At 36.3% G+C, this 18,125-nt stretch overlaps 1 protein-coding gene across 1 annotated transcript; it reads right to left on the reverse strand.

Moving 5' to 3' along the window:
* Positions 1–7,336: 7,336 nt before the first annotated feature.
* On the reverse strand, positions 7,337–17,896 carry LOC132033629 (ubiquitin carboxyl-terminal hydrolase 17). Its single transcript, XM_059423651.1, has 11 exons — positions 17,122–17,896; positions 11,761–13,195; positions 11,586–11,671; positions 10,457–10,542; positions 10,191–10,353; positions 9,981–10,101; positions 9,735–9,892; positions 9,074–9,158; positions 8,750–8,962; positions 8,334–8,395; positions 7,337–8,248 (listed from the first exon to the last, which is right to left on the reverse strand). The coding sequence occupies exons 1-11, from the start codon at positions 17,538–17,540 to the stop codon at positions 7,537–7,539; spliced, it is 3,540 nt and encodes a 1,179-aa protein (XP_059279634.1). The 5' UTR covers positions 17,541–17,896; the 3' UTR covers positions 7,337–7,536.
* Between the last annotated feature and the right edge of the window lie 229 nt (positions 17,897–18,125).

An 18,125-nucleotide genomic window follows, 5' to 3' on the forward strand; every position in this document is an offset into this window, starting at 1 on the left:
ATTATTCGGTCAATTTTCTAATTTTCTTAACACCGCGTAAAGCGCGGACAAATTAACTAGTTATATCAATAACTTTCGAGGGACCTACGGGAGTCGATTGACATCATATAATAAGGGAAAAGGGTTAAAAATACCCCTCTACTTTGAAAAAAGGGCTAAAAATATCCTCCGAACTTATTTTGGATAAAAAATACCCCTTTCATCTTGACGGAAATTATCCCTCAAAATAACCTGAAATTATTTTTTAAATCCGCTCCATCATTTAAACCTATCCAACTAAATAATAACCTATAAGATCCCCTTATTCCCCCAATTCCCTCAGACTTCAAACCTACGTATTAGGGTAATAGGGGAATCTTATGGGTTATTATTTAGTTGGATCGGATTTAAATGATGGAGCGAATTTAAAAAATAATTTCGGGTTATTTTGGGGGATAATTTTCATCAAGACAGGAGTATATTTAAAAATTTTAAGGATGGGAGAGATATTTTTGACCCAAAACTAGTTATATCAATAACTTTCGAGGGACCTTCGGGAGTCGATTGACATCATATAATAAACTTGTATAAATTCAAGGTCTTTCACCTCCATTTGTGCAATATAGTTGTTTGATGGGACAACCAACTTGTCATGTGCCCAAATTGAAGAATTCTGTTCCCTATAATTCCGGTTTATCTTATTTAATATTATTTTTTCTGTTTGAGCATTCGTTATTGACCCTTAACTTTGTTATTATTGATGGAGTCCATATTTTTCAACAAGATGATTACAATTCTATCAATATAGATTCAATACTCATTGAGAGTATTCTTGAAGGAGTCTCATTTACTAAAGAAGCATGTTGAGGTCAATTATTAAACCTCCACTTCAACATAAATAACTACTCAGCTGTAATTATCTCTTTGGAACGAAGAAATATATGAAAGAACATTTGAGGCTTTGAGAAGAGAATCTAATTAAACGAAATTAAAAACACCTATATACTCTGTTTTTTCTTCTCAAACCTTTTTGTTTCTCGTTCGGTATCTGGTACCTATTTTTGGGATTTGATTAATTTAGATTTGCACTGGAAAATTGCATTTTGGTGAGTAAAACACTCTCCATCAAAGTAAACTCCATTTTCAAGGCTCAAACCTAAAACCTCTAATTAATGATGAAGAAATATTTATCACCGACTACAATTAAATTTTGGTGGTGGTTTTCTTCTCTATGGTTCCATTTAATTTCTTTCTTTTAGCCAAAAATATTGGTTGTTTCGCTTTAGCAAGTATTGAAAGTTTATACGCAAGACCAGGGAGAAATGGCTTTGAGGCCCTTTGCAATTTTTTTTTAGTTTTATAACCCTTTTGCAAGATATTTTTATTTTTTACACTTAAGAGATATGAAAAAACACTTAAAGAGATCTGAAAATGTCATGTTCTTCTATTCAAATTGTAAAAGGCCCAGAGATCTTATTTTCTCCGCAAAGACTACTCGTGTTATAATAAGTATTTACTTTATAAATTCTTTTCCATGAAACAAGTGTACCTACTGTTTAAATCTCAATTGATTAGTCAGCTGTTGGCATTTTTCAGATTGAAATGAGGTATATATCTATATATATATATATATATATATATATATATATATAAAAGTCAAGCCTATAAAAAAGTTAAAAGGAAAACAACTTGAATCAAAGACACTATAATTGACAGAATCTCCAGGTAGATGTTGTCATAAAATGGGTATGGCTTTGCATGCTATTTACCGTTAGTATTAAATCAACAAGAAAGTAAATGGAGCATATGTAAAAGGTGGCCATTTTAGTTGAATCTACAGGCACTAGCATCTAGCACAAAATCGCAAAAGCCTCGTACCATCTGTCTCTCTTTCTTTGAATAACGGTGATCGTTGGGTCAGCTTGTGCATATCTCAATTATTATCTCATATCAATAATTATATCGGGTAACTTTTTCAACAGACTCTCAATCAAAAAATTTAAATTAATTTCCTTAAAATATCCATCAACAATCTTGTTTTTTCAGTAAATGCTATACCCTTAATGGGTCGTTTGATAGCTGGTTTAGAGGTGAGTTTTTCAGGTATTAAATTCTGTATAAGTAAATAACATGTTTGGTAGCTGGTTGGGAGGTAAGTTATTCATGTATAAATTAATACCGTATTTGGTTTGCAATTTAGAAACGGGCATAACTAATATATGTATAAGTTATGAGGGAATATATTATTTTATGTACAATTGAAGGTGCAATAACTAATACATGAATAATTAAACCTTACATAACTAATTTCTGCATAAATAATTCATAAATTTCCTCATGACTAATCCGTTTATTACTAATACTTGTATAATTCTAACAAGCTATCTATGAGTGTTCATTTATCTAGGAGGTGGAGGGGGGGACAAAGATTTGGGTTATATAATTATAAAGAAAGAAACATGGACATGAGAATAACTAAAATATTGTTTGTCCTTTGCTGGACAAAATCACCACCCAAAATGGTGTTTTGTCATTACGGCCGGTCTCTTTCAATATTCTCATTTATTTCCAGCTCACTGCATGATATGGTTAAGTACACACTTTATCAATACTACTGCATGTGTGCATCTCCTTTTAAATATTCTTGAAATAAATTAAGTTTCTTTCATTTCGGCAAAAAGTAACATGCACGATGTCATAATGTTTTGTCATAAATTTAGCCTTTACGTATCTATCTCTATGATTGTGGACACTTAACAAATACAGGCCATAGTAATATGAGTTAATTGTGTCGAATAGAATTAACTGGGACGTTTAACTTCGCATATTGTAAATGCATTTGCAACAACCAATGTAAGACGTGTATCTTTTATGTTCTCTAACACGTGTCAATTTTTTAGAGTTTATAAGGTAAAAATACTTTCTTGTATATCTGTACACTGTTGAATCCCCTTGACAAGTTGCAAATAGTGCATTTTAGCACTTTTTGATCACCTCGTAGACATCGAAATTCTGTAGGATTCCGTAAGACGAATTCAACCCATCTTCAAACTCTAAGGTCTGTTGGGTTTTTTGGAGGCTACTCTACTCTAAACGCTAGCTCGCGCCGATATAAAGGAACACATATTCCCTTGAAAAGGCATCTCGAAAATATCATAAATCCTTAGGATATTCACAAAGAGATCAAGGCATCAAATACTCTCTTCATCAAACTGTCCGACATTCTGCAATTTATTTTCCACAAATTAATATTTATTGCAAACAAATTGGCACGCCCCAGTGAGACCAAATTTGTCCTTTATCTCTTCTCTCACAAATCAGATATGCTAAATATGGAGCCACAAAAATGTAAAGATGGAAGCTACATTTTTATGAGTACTTCAAGTTTCGTCTTTGAGTTTTGGCAAGTCTACACTCCGACTAACCTTGAAGAAGGGGCATTTGTAGACATCAAAATTTCGTAGGATTCCATAAGACGAATCCAGCCAATCTTCAAACTCTAAGGTCTGTTGGTGTTTCTTGGAGGTTACTCTACCCTAAATCCTAGCTCATGCCTATATAAAGGGACCCATATTCCCTTGAAAAGGCATCTCGAAAATCCATAAATCACTGGGATATTCACAAAGAGATCAAGGCATCAAATACTCTCTTCATCAAACTACCCGACATCATGGAGATCAAATACATCCCAAGGAGATCATCCTATACATGCTCCAGAAATACCTACTAACAACCCTCGAATTACGGAGAAAATCTAGGAGAGAAGAATCAAGGGAATAAACAGATTTATACCCGCAATATTCATCAATAAAATATTCGTTTCTCCATATTTTGTCTATGGTTGTAATTTATTTTCCCTATCGAAAATTTGTTGCAAACACACCTTGCTGGAGTTTCTGATTCCATCACTATCTGCAACAATGGATGGTTGTGAAACTGAATATACCAAATTACTCTAATGCATGTAAAGAAAATACGAATATCCTGTACAAAACCTTAAAACGACAAGGAAAACACCTCCACTATAAACCCAAAATTTTATCACACACAAACTGATGTAAAACAAGTGTATCTTTGTCTCTTTTCTTTCTTGTTTTCTGTTTCTCTCTGCTTTCTAAAATTCGATTCACATGGACCAAAAAAAAAAAGGAGAATTGAGAGTGGGGTGCTCCTAATTAGCATAAAACAGTTCTATCTCGCCAGATATTTTTGGTATTAAATGCTATAGTTATATTGTTACTTGTTACTTCATGTTTTTGTTATTATCAATTTATTTGTCACGTCCTCGAATGATCAAGGAAGATAAGAAACAATTAGATTTTCTATAAGAGTGTTAAATGCTATCTCGCCAGATATTTTTGGTATTAAATGCTATAGTTATATTGTTATTTGTTACTTCATGTTTTTGTTATTATTAATTTATTGGTCACGTCCTCGAATGATCAAGGAAGATAAGAAACAATTAGATTTTCTATAAGAGTGTTAAATGCTATCTCGCCAGATAATTTTGGCATTAAATGCTATAGTTGTATTGTTATTTGTTACTTCATGTTTTTGTCATTATCAATTTATTAGTCACGTCATCGAATGGTCAAGGAAGATAAGAAACAATTAGATTTTCTATAAGAGTGTAATAGCTTAGAAAAAATATTCTCCGATTTTCATAAGTATATCATACCCGCGCACCAAATATTTATTGGTTTGATGTAAATCGTAAACACCCGATATAACTAAGTTTTTATCGTGTACTTTGCTATCCATTTAAAATGTACAATTAGGAGAAACTTAAAGAAATGACTATTTAATTAGAGTTGTTAACAACCCATAGCAATGTTTTGTATATTTACATTTCATAGCTTGTTTTTAGGTGTATTCACGCGTACTTGAGTGTATTTGAGTACACTTTCCAATTGTATTCGTAGCTAGGTTTTAGGTATGCCGCGTGTATTTGAGTATATTTGAATACACTGTACAACTATATACATATGTATATAAATGAAACAAACAACACATAAAATCGAAAATCCAATCCATTTGGTAAACATAAAGTCATAATACAATCAAAATATGTATTCTGCCATATACATATTTATATGCATATGTATATAACATATGTATATACATACATATATAATTGTATGCAGCTTTTGCGAACGTAAACCAATAATTTAAATACATATATACAACTGCACATAGCTACGAAATTAAAATTATAGCTATGAGTCGTTATGCCATGCAAATTTTCCTATAATTATCATCATGACACCAGTAAAATGGCAGAGATTAATATGGCTGAAAGACGGAATAATCCACATGACCAAAAGGGCTGCAACCACTTAACAACTGGATTTAGTTACGGATACAAAATTAAAACGCGATGAAGTCTAAGTTAGAAATGTGGATTCTGACATATTAATCTAGGTTGGAGTAAAAAGTAATAAGTTAGGTATAGGCGGGCAGGCGGCCTTAATTAAGTGGTGAAAGTTGACAGCATAACCAAAGTACAGTGTGTAGGTGGACATTACTAATGCTCAGTCAAGTTGTTTGTTTTTTCTCTTCCTATCCATTACCTTGGTCCCTCAAGTCAAAAATCATGTACTACATGTCTACTTGCTTTGTGGGGCCCTAATACAAAAATTGTCTATGTGAGCTGAACCAAAGTGGTTGAAGTTGAACTGGACCTCCTCCCATGCGTTCTTCCATTTGACAATTTCACTCCTCACTTAGTGGTTGTTAGTTTAGATTAAGTTATGCATGTATTAATAATACACGGATTAGTTATGCAAATATTATTTACACAATATTTAGTTATGCAGCTTTTAATTATTCATATATTAGTTATTTCATTTTTCAACCTGCATAAGTGATACGTATTAACTAATAGATTTATATCAATTTTATTTACGTGATATTATAAAAGGATAACAAAACACATATTTGGTGTGTTTAATTTGATACAAAGCAACTAAAAATCTACCAAACATGATATAACTATTTTAGCTTTAATGCATAAATAACTCACTCCATAATCAACAACCAAACGAACCCTTAGGCCCTAGCTCTATGTGTAATGATCGTCCTCACAAGTTGAAAACTTTGAACAAGAACTATTAAGCTCAAATATGTCATCGAACTATTAGAAAAGACTTATTCATTTCACTCGCTAATAATTGGGTTCAAATATGCCACTGCCATAACCATTTTGGGTCATATATGTCATTACTCACTAACAGAACTCTGCTACTATCAGATTTTGCCACGTGGCATTATCTAAACCCTTCATCTTACGAGTGGCATATATAAGCCATTTCGTAGTTCAGTGACATATTTGAGCCTTTTCCCAATTCCTATATAAACCTCAATCTTTTCATATTTTATTTAAAAGCTTACGAGGACACTTATATTAATAAGTTTATTATTTTGCATGAAAAAATTATGCTCTCTTAATTAATTGGATTATGAATCTAATTCTATTCTGCATCATTCACAATTTTATGTGCTTTAAAATTATTTAAAAAACACATAAAATTTGTTTAAGCAAACAAAAAAGACTGGTATAAAAGAGAGTGCACTTATGAGGTACGGATGAGTAAGAAAAGTAGTGTGACATATTTGAGCCTTCTCCCCACCACTATTAACACCCAAAATTTTACTCATATGTAACTTTGCATACACATTTACACCTCATTAGTGTACTCTCTTTTAAATATGTCTCTTTTATTCTTAAATAAATTTTATGTGTTATTATTTTATTTTTTTAAAGAGCCATAAAGTATGTAAAAATTGTGAAGGATGTAGAATAAGAGAGAGCATAGCTTTTCCATGTAAAATAATAATATTATTAATATAAGGGAAAGATTTGTCCTTATAAGCTTGTTACATAAAATTAGAAAAGATAGAGGTTTATATCGAAATTGGAAAAAGGCTCAAATATACCACTGAACTACGAAATGACTCATATATGCCACTCGTAAAATGAAGGATTTAGATGATGCCACGTGAAAAAATCTAGTAGTAGAAGAGTTCTGTTAATGAATAATGACATATATGACCCAAAATGATAACAGCGGTAGCTTTTTTTTTTGGTAAAGGTAACAACAGTGGCATTTTTTAACCAAACTATTATCGAGTGGCATGAATAAGCCTTTTCTGATAGTTCAATGACATATTTGAACCTTTTCCAAATCTTATATTTCAAGTCTATATGCATGTAGTTGATTTCTGAGAATATATGTTTATACTAAGTTTACATCTGATAACCAGACGTGCCCTAAATAACTTGGCTGACGGGGATAAAATTTAAAGCGTCGCCTAAGATAAGGCCAAACAGTGCAAATAATCCAAGTGGAAATCCAACTGCAGGAAATGGGCATAGATTATATTAAGGGGAAGAGAGTGACAAAATTATGGCCCCTTCCTTGTTTTGAACACAGCCAAAAGCCAATGTATATTATACATACAACCACTCCCTAAACCCCTGCCTCCCCAACTCTTTATTTCCCTCCCTCTAGAATACAAAAATACTTTATAATACGATGTCCACGAGGGCACCTTCCCTCATCGATCTCTACAAGTTACAGGAGATTTCGACTTGTCACATGGGTTAACCCGACCTAATCTACTGGAGTCGGTCTTACTACTACTATGACTACTAACTACTTTTCTACAATGCTTAGTTGAGTTGGGACAGAGAGAAGGTGTCCTTCCATTGCTTTCAGGAACCGCAGCATAACCGATCCGATCAGGTAACCCTGTCCAAAAACCCTGACCATCCCCAACTGCTTCTGCATTGCCGCTGTAACTGCAAGTGGTCTCTTCGTGCGCAGAAGCATAACGGTCCAAATCAGCAAGGGGTGAATGCCTCGAGTACAGAGGGGAAGGAGAAGATGAGGAAGATGATGTGTCAGAATCAGATGAACTCCTCATGGGATAACTCCAACTGCTTCCAGACTCCCCAAATATATCAATATTTAAGTCATCCGTGCTCATTGAATCCCTGTTAGTGCTGTCTGTGCTGCAAGAACCATGCTCGGAGAAGAAAGACGATTGTTCACTCGAAGAGTCATCCTCAAATATTGACCTACTCGGCCTGACACTTGTATGACTAGGATAAGAACATTCGTTGCAAGTTTGAGCAGCTGAATCGCCATGAGAAGAGTCCCATGGACTTCTTGTATGGGATCTTGATTTACAAGTCAATTGCTTTGATCTCCTTGGATCGCGAGGAATTGTCAAACTCCTCATTATTCTGGGGGCCCGTGGCGAGCACCTTAAAAACAAAGAAAAATATCAGCTACAACCAGTAGGGATAGAAGAATAAATGCCTCAACTAGGAGACACGTCAATAATTTTACCGTGAATAGAGAAGCATGTATGCTCCCTTCGATAAGACTCTTTCAAGTTCCACAGATCTTACCTACAAAGATGACAGACCATATCAAAACCTCAGAAACATCATGACAAAAACATCAAGCTGTGTGACAACAATGCATGAAGCAGAGTCGAGGGAAATGGAGTGTCACTGTTCTCCAGCATCATAGAACTCACTAATGCACATCCGATGCACTTCTAGTAGTTCCAGGTATAAAGGGTCAACTACTTTGTCATAACAAATGCCTAATTCCTCATAAACTTACCAATACCCAAAAGCCCAGAAGTGAGAAATAAGCTATCCAAGCCATACGAAAAATTCAGAAGATGAAAGGAGATCCGTAAAACATAAGCTTTAAAATGTGAATTTTAAGTATACAAGCTCCAAAGGGTGACATACCGAACTATCATCAACTTTGTACCACTTATTCTGGAAGTTCCTCACATAACACACATAGTGACCAGAAAATGCAGCATTCATTACATCCAGGTGAACCACGACTCCATAAAGCTGGTAAACTGGTGACTTATCACTTGTCCCACTCATATATGGTGCCAGGTTCAGAATCTCTGGGAATTTAATTGTCTTGTTCAGCTTGCCAAATTTACCTGACTGCAAAACTACAGACCATGAGCAATTGGCAACAAAACGAAGATACGAGGAAACATTTCCTTGGATCAAATATCAAAACTGAAGGAGACAAAACTTCATTCAAAACAGTACCTGAAATCTCTTTAAGGCAATAGTCAGGACATTAGGAGCCTCCAGCACTTTCAACTTTTTCTTGGCCTTCTCATATGATTTACATCTGAAAGATACAACAAAATGGTATTTGGAAAATGTGCTCCAAATCTATTTTACTTCAGCATTCCAATGAAAATGGCACGCATACACAAAAGTCAAAACAATCTGTTCATAACCTGACAAGTTGCCACTACTGGATATTTTAGAAGTGAAGATGTGGTACTCTACAATTAGTCAGAAATTGTCAAAGCTAAATCAGCAGACCTTATAATATTATAATCATTTGTCTCTAGAGAGAGATGGAAGGATTTGGGTATAGCATCATATTTTCCAAAATGGGCAGAAACAAAGAAACAATTCAATGAAATTTTAATCAACCCAGTTAACCCCCAAATGAAATATGGAGTAAAAGAGATGGAGGGTAACATATTCCAGTTGCTTCTCAGGACTTGCAGGCTAAAATTTTTGTACCTCCTTTACACAATTGTTTCTTGGGTCTTTTTCTCCCTCTTTTGGCTGGGGTAGAGGGTCGGGTGGGTGAAGGGTACTGTGAGGATTTGTTAAGCAGCAAAAGGAAACACAGATTCATTTTAACCTTAAAACACAATAAATAAAGAAGTATGAGACAGTCGGATCTAACCTGCCACATCGGTACTTGTTTTCACCATCTAGAGTCTCCGTGTGAGTAAATTGTTTTAAAGCTTCCTCCAAGGTGCCTATATCTCCGTCTATTTCAACAGTAAGATCCATCATTCTCTCTTGCCTCTCAGATTTGCCCCCGCATCTCATGCACTCAATCTTCCAGATGAATTTTCAGAAATCAGTATAGAAGTTTCTCAAGAGATATGGAGCTTACATTTAACAACTATTAAAAGATAGCAGTTACCTTTGAACGAAGATAGCCCCCAAATGTAAGCCCCACGAGACTCGTTTCTTCTTCGAAAGAGCCAGGTGCAGTAACCCCAGCTTCCTTCAAGCAAATGGATTGCATTGTGTCGATAACATACCTATTAAGTTTGGAACACAGTCATAAACTAACTTAGAAATCCAAGAGATACTTGCAAATTTACAGGCTCCCCAAATACAGAAAACATACCTAAGAAATTCATGTGCATCTTCTTCTCTACCATTACCAAGATTGCTCCCGATGCTTTCAAGGTGGGAAATTATACTACTAGGAGATAGGGGAGAGATCCCATCCTTTGCTTTTAGAACTAGACGTTCGAATTCGCACGTGAAGCACCATCCTTTCTTTTCACCTGATAGCATATACAGAGCGGGAAAGCTTGTGAGTTTAATTTCATTTAGGGTTTAAAAAGGATTTATTTTTCAAATAAATCTAACAAACAAAAGTGGACATACATGTTTTAGAGTGGAGCCCTTGAAGAAAATAGGATGTTAGCGGTGGAGTAAATGCCAGACACTGAAGGACAGCATTAGCGTAGCAGCTGCAGCACAATGCAGAAAGAAAAAATTAGGCATGAAGAGATACACATATTTTGAGATTTTGATGAATCTCCTACACATAGATTGCGGTCACGAGGGAATAGCCAGCCACATAACAGCAACAGACTTAGAATTTTCATCTTCTTTGAGACAAACTGGGGAGCAACAACAACAACAACATACCCAGTGGAATCCCACAATGTGGGGTCTGGGGAGGGTGAAGTGTACGCAGACCTTATAGGAAAATAGGACAGCAAGAAATCTGAATATTCGGCCATTAAATCTTGACAAGAGCCCCTAAAGAAGTCAATTAATATCTGATTCCCTTCTCGTCTTTTCGCAATGTTATATTCATTGAAGCCAATTGATCTCCGTGTTTAAGGAGGACTTAAGACATTATAAATTCCAGGTCTATTTTTTGGCCCACAACATTCTCCCTTTTGGAACAACACCACGTTGAGTTATTAGTTGAAAGCCCAAAGCTAACTGCACTAAGCAGATATTTGCAACAAAGGACTCTTCAACTTAGGAATTTGTCTGTTGATTCCAACATATGTTTACCAATTCATTTCATGCAATCACAAAAAAATAATCTTGATCCCCTAAAGTTCTCCTGCCAATTAATTTCATAAAACTTCACATTACTCATCAAAAAAAATCATTTCATAAATTTACGCAATAATTATCTCAACAGAGAAGGCCATTGAACGTCACACTGTCAATCATCATGTAAAGTGTTACTCGTAATAAGAACCATTAAAATAACAATCAATACAAAATAAAAATTAGCCATAATATATCTTGTACCTCCCAGTAAATCACCAAATTTCTTGGTTGATTGAACAACCAATGGCTGAGAAAGTCTCTCTTAGAAGGGAATGCATGTTCAGGGACTTCAACAAATGATATAACTACTTGAAATCAGAATGTAACGAAACAAAATCCACATCCCTTAATTCAAAACACGTGGATAAGAAAGTTACACGAGGCACATTTTGGCTTTCTAGATTACATAGTAAAACCAGCTCAATCTCATGCCACATACCTGTTACCACAATTTACAAGGCCAAATGGACGCAATTCATTCTTCCAGTTATGAAGCTTCACAAAACTTTCATATGGAAAAAGACCCTGAAAAGAAACATATCTGATGAATACAGTATTCTATAACCTTATGTTGCATTACAGGTGAAAATCACAGATAAGCTAGAAAGGCATACCTTGTTATCATATCTTCCGATGACCTCACACCCATCCCCTGGAGAATTGAGCCGCGTCGTCTTTGAACCCCTAAGCTGGTCAACAAATGTCAAAACTGACTTCAAGCCATTCCTTGCATTTGGTAAAGGAACACTAGACTCTGCAGAACAGGCACTAGCCACTTGAGTACTATCAACCTTTGCTGTCTTCACATTTTGAATATCATGCCTCCCATTGCTAGAAGAGATATTACCAGAAACTTTGGCAGGAGAAGATTCCTTTTGTCTATCTTTTGGCATTTGTAAAACATTGGTCGAGCCTTCAACACCACGATATGACTTGCTGGGGCTTGAGGACGGCAGCCTACTAACTTTTAACCCATCATGATTCTTTAAATTACCAGAAGCACTAGATGAGGAGCATCTAGCTTCCTCGGAGGACAATGTGCATTTAGCACGGGAGTCATGCACATCAAGCTGATTCAAAGTTACAGACCGCGAAGCTGATGATCTCCTACTTTCTGTCTCGTCTTTAACTTCAAATCCTGATTCAGCTCGATTGACTGGTTTCCGCACTTCCACTATAATTGGATTTGGATTTTCCAGATTCTTTTTTGAGTTCGATCCTTGTTCGCCTAACCCAGCAATAAGAGGTCTAGCAATTTGAGGGGGCCGACATGAAGTTGATTGAGAATCTGAAATCTTGATGTCGCAAGCATTTCTGGAAGGAGAATTTGCAATATTATCAAGTGACCCAATCCTAGATCTAGTATAAGGAACTGCTCCTTCCCAAAAACCAGATGAGGGTGTAGCAGCTGTCAATGATGATTCACTGGAGTTATCAATACTTGAACTTGTTGAAGTCGAATATTTAGATCGAGCCTCCCCATGAATGCTAGGCTTGGTGCGATTATATTTGCCAGACGTGGAATCATTATCTGCAATGCATACCAGTTGGGGTTGCTCTGTGTAGGATGGCTTAAATCTGCCTACTTTGGAATGACTCGTCTGAATTTTAACTGTATCAATAACAGCAGACCTATGACTGTCAGAAGCATCAGAGTCATTTGAATCAGAAGCAGAATGATCAACAGAAGATTCACTTGAAGTAGAGAGGTCCAAATGTTCACATGAAGATGAGTTAAGCACGAAACTGGAGTTCAAATTGGGACTTTTTGTTTCTGTCAGACTCTGTCCAACTGTGGCATGCTTTCCATCAGATGTTGCAGAGTGTTTGGATCTCAAAAGTGCAGCATCTTCTGGGGAAGCATCGCCTGATTCTGAAGAATGTCTCCCTTGAACCTCAGTGCTCTTAAGATGACTACCATTTGGTTCCTGCTTATATGCCTTCAGATGAGATTTCGCCTCAACATCATTGCGGTGATCCAAGTTGCTAACCGGACGGCATTCATCTTTGTGACCTTGTCTCCAATGAAGGATTTGACATTTGCCAGAGCTGACATGAGTACAAAATATAGGAGTATTAGAGACGTAGATATGAGGGTTTAAAGCTTCAAGAAAATTAATGTTGATAGCTATCAGAAAAGAGACAAGACATCTAATATGCAAGCGGTATCTTGAGCATATGGTACTATTTTTTTTCCCCAAGAAAGGTAATAACTCCTGAGCATATAGTACTAATAATGCAAGAAATGTCAGCATAACCTCTTTCAACAAATTTATTTCTCGAAACCAATAAAGAACAAATCTATCAACACCATCATAAGCATCAACATAGATGCTCATCCAAAAATTGTCTTCTCAATTGTAGAAACAATATCTGCCTCCACCGCCCAACCCAAAAAAAGCACCTAAACAGACCAAAGAAGAAAAAAATGCAGGAATTATCCCACATGAAGCATTCTCAAGTGTTGGGACCTATGTTACATGGACTCGGGTGCTTAGGACTACTGGGAGAAGTACGGATACAGATGCTGGGATACTAAGGGAAGACTTAAGTTACAAAAGAGAAAGAAATCTTGAGACCATAATAATCATTCATGGAGAAGCAAGAGGTCTATGAACCAACAAACACAAGGGTAAGAGGCGAGATCCACATCTGATACCTCCTCCCTTCCAAATTTAGTAGGATACACTTTAGCTCTCTATATATTTTAAGTTCTAAAGTCCAAACCCATGAAATGACTCAAATTTAAATGATGTCTGTCCTCTCTAATCTCATCCTGCAACTGTATTCTTTTTCCATCTCATAATCGTGTTAAAGGCATTTACATAAATCCGTCTTAAATGGGATGTATATATCTCAACTTATGAAGTTGGAACCTAAACATGAAATGGGTGCTTTAGGTTTCTACTATTATTACTAACTAATTTGAACAGGGAACTCTTATCACTAACTTACTGTAAGCACTATTATTAAAAGTTGGTCAATAAATTCAAAAGGAAGGCTAGCCACTGCAATATCAAAGAGCCTTAACAAATGACCTCTGGTAAAACAGAAAAAAAAAACTGGCTAGGTGGAAGGCTCAATATTTATCTCTGGGAGGAAGGTTGACTCTTATCAACTCTGTCCTAGATTCTTTGCCTACTTATGTTATGTCCTTGTTCCCTTTACCTTCCAATATACAGAAAATTCTGAATAGACTCAGAAGGGAGTTCTTGTGGCATGGGAATAGAGAGGGCAAAGGTTACAACTTGGTGAAATGGCAGATAGCAATGCAGGGGAAAGAGAGGGATGGTTTGGGCATTAGAAACTTGAGATCACAAAACAATAGCTTATTGATGAAATGGCTATGGAGGTACAATAGTGAGGAAAATGCACTGTGGAAGGAGGTTATTAAATGCAAATTTGGGGAACTCAATCCATGGTGTACTAATGTGAGTAATGGTGCTTATGGTGTTGGAGTCTGCAAAACAATAAGAGCTCTTTGGCCAAAGCTGGAAAGGAACTTGTAGATGAAAGTAGGAGATGGGACAAAAGCAAAGTTCTGGAAAGATGCTTGGAATGAACAAGTCCCTCTTATGGAAGTTTATCCAGATCTATTCATTTTAAGTGACAAGCCGGAGGTCACTATACATGAAGTTTGGAGTGCTCAGGGATGGGGCTTAACTTTTAGAAGATTTTTGAATGACTGGGAGGTGGAAAGGGTGGTTAGTCTGTTGAATAGAATTGGGAATTTTCATGGCACTACCTCTGATCCAGACACTTTGAGATGGAGACACAATATTGATGGGCAATTCACTGTAAACAGGGTTTACAAAAAGGAGTACATGGTGCAGAATGGGGAGCAGTCAAAATTTTGGATCAAAATATGGAAGTGTCCAGCCCCAACCAAGGTGAAATGTTTCACTTGGCTGGTGGCAAAGAGAGCTTGTTTAACACATGAAGTATTGAGGAGAAAGGGACGCATCATAGTTTCCCAATGTTATCTTTGCAATGAAACAAATGAAACCAACAACCATCTTTTTCTTCAATGCAAATTCACAGCACAGCTGTGGTCTTTGTTCTTCAACCTGACAGAGTCTAACTGGACTATGCCTGAGCATACTGCAGGTTTACTAACTTGTTGGATGAGAAGAGGAGGCAGCAAGAGCGAGAAAAAATGGTGGAGGATGATCCCTCATTGTATTTGGTGGACTATTTGGAAAGAAAGGAATGAAAGGTGTTTTGAAGATAGATCCAATTCCATTCAGAAAGTCAAATGGAATTGTATAGTATCCTTCTACTTTTGGTGTAAAGAAATAGGATTAGAAGATATAGATCAGTTTGTAGATTTATTAAGATCAATGTAAGTATTTCTTTTACTCTTTCTGTCTTCAGTTTAAATCTTTTTGATGGTCTCCAGCATATCCTAAATGCTGAGGAATACAATTTACCAGTTTCAAAAAAAAAAAAAAAAAAAAAAAAAAAAAAACCACTTCCCTACATGGCATAAAATAGGATCAACTCCATTGTGCACATGGATGAGATTAGAGCAAAACCCCATATAAGGGTAGCAAAAGCTGAGAAAACTAGAAAAAGTATTGAAACCTTTTGTCAGCCCTTTTATGTTTAAAAAATCAGCATATTCAATTCAACATTCTTGTAAATTGACCTGACACTGAGAGGATTACTCCAACTCGCAATGAGCCTAGATTAAGCTTTGCTCCACTGATACATATTAATCCGCCTATACCGATAAATTTCACGATGCAGCATGAAGATAGACAAATGATATCTTCGATCTTAAGTTAGTTCTTGTGGTAATTCATCTAATAATAAGGAGAGGGATGAGGAAACAAAAGATCTGAAAGAAAAATATTTTTCAATTCTAGACCAGCAATGATTCTTCCGCCCATCACAAAAAAAAAAAAAAAAAAAAAAAAAAAAAAAAAAAAAAGCATTTATTTCTTGGTAAATTTCGCCCATACTAGTTAACCATTAATGTATAAAGATGAATCAGAATGAACAGCAATATGCCACTATCTTGGTATTGTCTAAGTAGGAGATTCAATAGCAGTCAGTCACAGAGGAAAAAAACTTTCATTGGCTCATTTTATGCAATGTCACAAAATGGTCACCAGTTACCATATACCATAAGCAGCTCATTTGTTCCCATTTAATTCTAGTGCATAACACAGGAAAGTCTTCATTAGAAGAACTGCAGACCAATGGTAAAACTGAAATTACGTCACCAACTGCAAAAGGCGTCCTTTTTCATCAGATGTCTCTTTTCTTCTTGATATTACCAGAACTAAAAAGGATGAACGGTTGAAAACCCCTTCCACAAGGTTGCAACTCTTTTTTTTTTTTGGGTTTCCCACCCAGTGTGCAACCCCGACTAAATCCGGATCGCACACTACAGGGCCCATTTATGGGGGCGGTGCTCCCAACAGAATTTTTTCCATTCCCAAGGACTCGAACCCGAGACCTCTGGTTAAGGATGGAGGGATCCCAACCATCCCACCACAACACATGTTGGTAAAGGTTGCAACTTTTAGTAAATAGTTCATCTAAAATCCACATCCAATACCACCAAGTCTATCAATGATCTAGTTTCAACATAAACAACAACAACAAAGGCTATGCTTAAACCCCAAGCTAGGTGGATAGGCTATATGAATCTTCACTATCCATGTTTGCTAATCTAACATAGTTTCGTATTTTCAATGTGTATTCCTTGCTGTTGCTGCATTTGTTATGGATCTTGCTGTTTGCTGTCTTATTTTTAATTTTAAGCCGACGGTCTAACAGAAACAGCCTCTCTACCTCACAAAAGTAGGGGTACGGTCTGCGTACATCCTACCCTCCCTAGACCCCACTTGTGGGATTACACTGGCTATGTTGTTGTTGTAATTTCTCTAAAGAAAGTGTACCAACATGACTATGCCTTAATCAAATAGTTTAAGAAAAGAAGATATAAACTTTCGATTATATCATACCAGTAGCGAACTGCTTTACATTGCTTGCACCGAGTAGATGTTGGAGAAGAACAAACCGCACATTGGTACTGCAATTGCCTTGAACCACCAGAATATGATGTTGAAGTAGTCGTTGTTGATGTTGATGACGATATTGTTGTTGTTGTTGTTGATGCCACGTCATCATCCTCTTTCAGAGAATCATCATAACTATTACTATATCCATAACCGTAACCGTAACCATATTCTTGAGCGGCTTGTACCTCAACCCTAGCTGCCTCCTCTGAAGCCAAAACCAAAAGCCTCTTGATCTCCTCCCTCCTGGCCACCGAACGCCGCCATTTCCGGCGAACCACAAACCCTAAAACCGGTCCGAAAACCGCCACAAAAGCCGCCACCACTAAGCTCGATAGAAACCCTAGATCCCCTCCCACGAGCATTTACGCAAACCCTCAAACAACAGCAAATCACATCCAAACCCTAATTCTTCCAAATTCATAGAGTTCTCTAACCCGACCCGATCACGATGTTAGCAAAATTCACCAACAACACACACAATTACACAAAGATCAAACTTTGCATGCACACTTAAATCAATCAGCAGATCAACAAAATTACAAAAATAATTAGGGGATTTTGGAGAAATTGAGAGAGAGGAAAGTGGCGTTTGAAGAAGCAATAAAGTCAGTGGAAGAGAGAAGATTCTGACCCGGAAGAGAATTTTATTTTCAGATCGAGAATTTAGGGGATTTTTTAAAGTTTTAAGAAAGAGAGAGAAAGCTAAGGGGCAAATTGAAAAAGGAAACTAAAATAAGGCGTATAGTGTGAAAATAGGAATAAGTTGGCGTTTGCCCAAATCAAATGTATTTTTTTCACTTTATGTGGAATCTTTTGAAGTTGTGTTTGGTTTCTAGTTTTTGCGTAGAATATTTGGTTGTTTGAATATACTAAAAAGAAAAATGGGCAGCTCGGTACATTAAGCTTCCACTATATGCTAGATCTGAGAAAAGATCGGACCACAGAGG

This window comes from Lycium ferocissimum, chromosome 10, assembly GCF_029784015.1.
Source record: "Lycium ferocissimum isolate CSIRO_LF1 chromosome 10, AGI_CSIRO_Lferr_CH_V1, whole genome shotgun sequence".
In the NCBI taxonomy this organism is placed as follows: Eukaryota; Viridiplantae; Streptophyta; class Magnoliopsida; order Solanales; family Solanaceae; genus Lycium; species Lycium ferocissimum.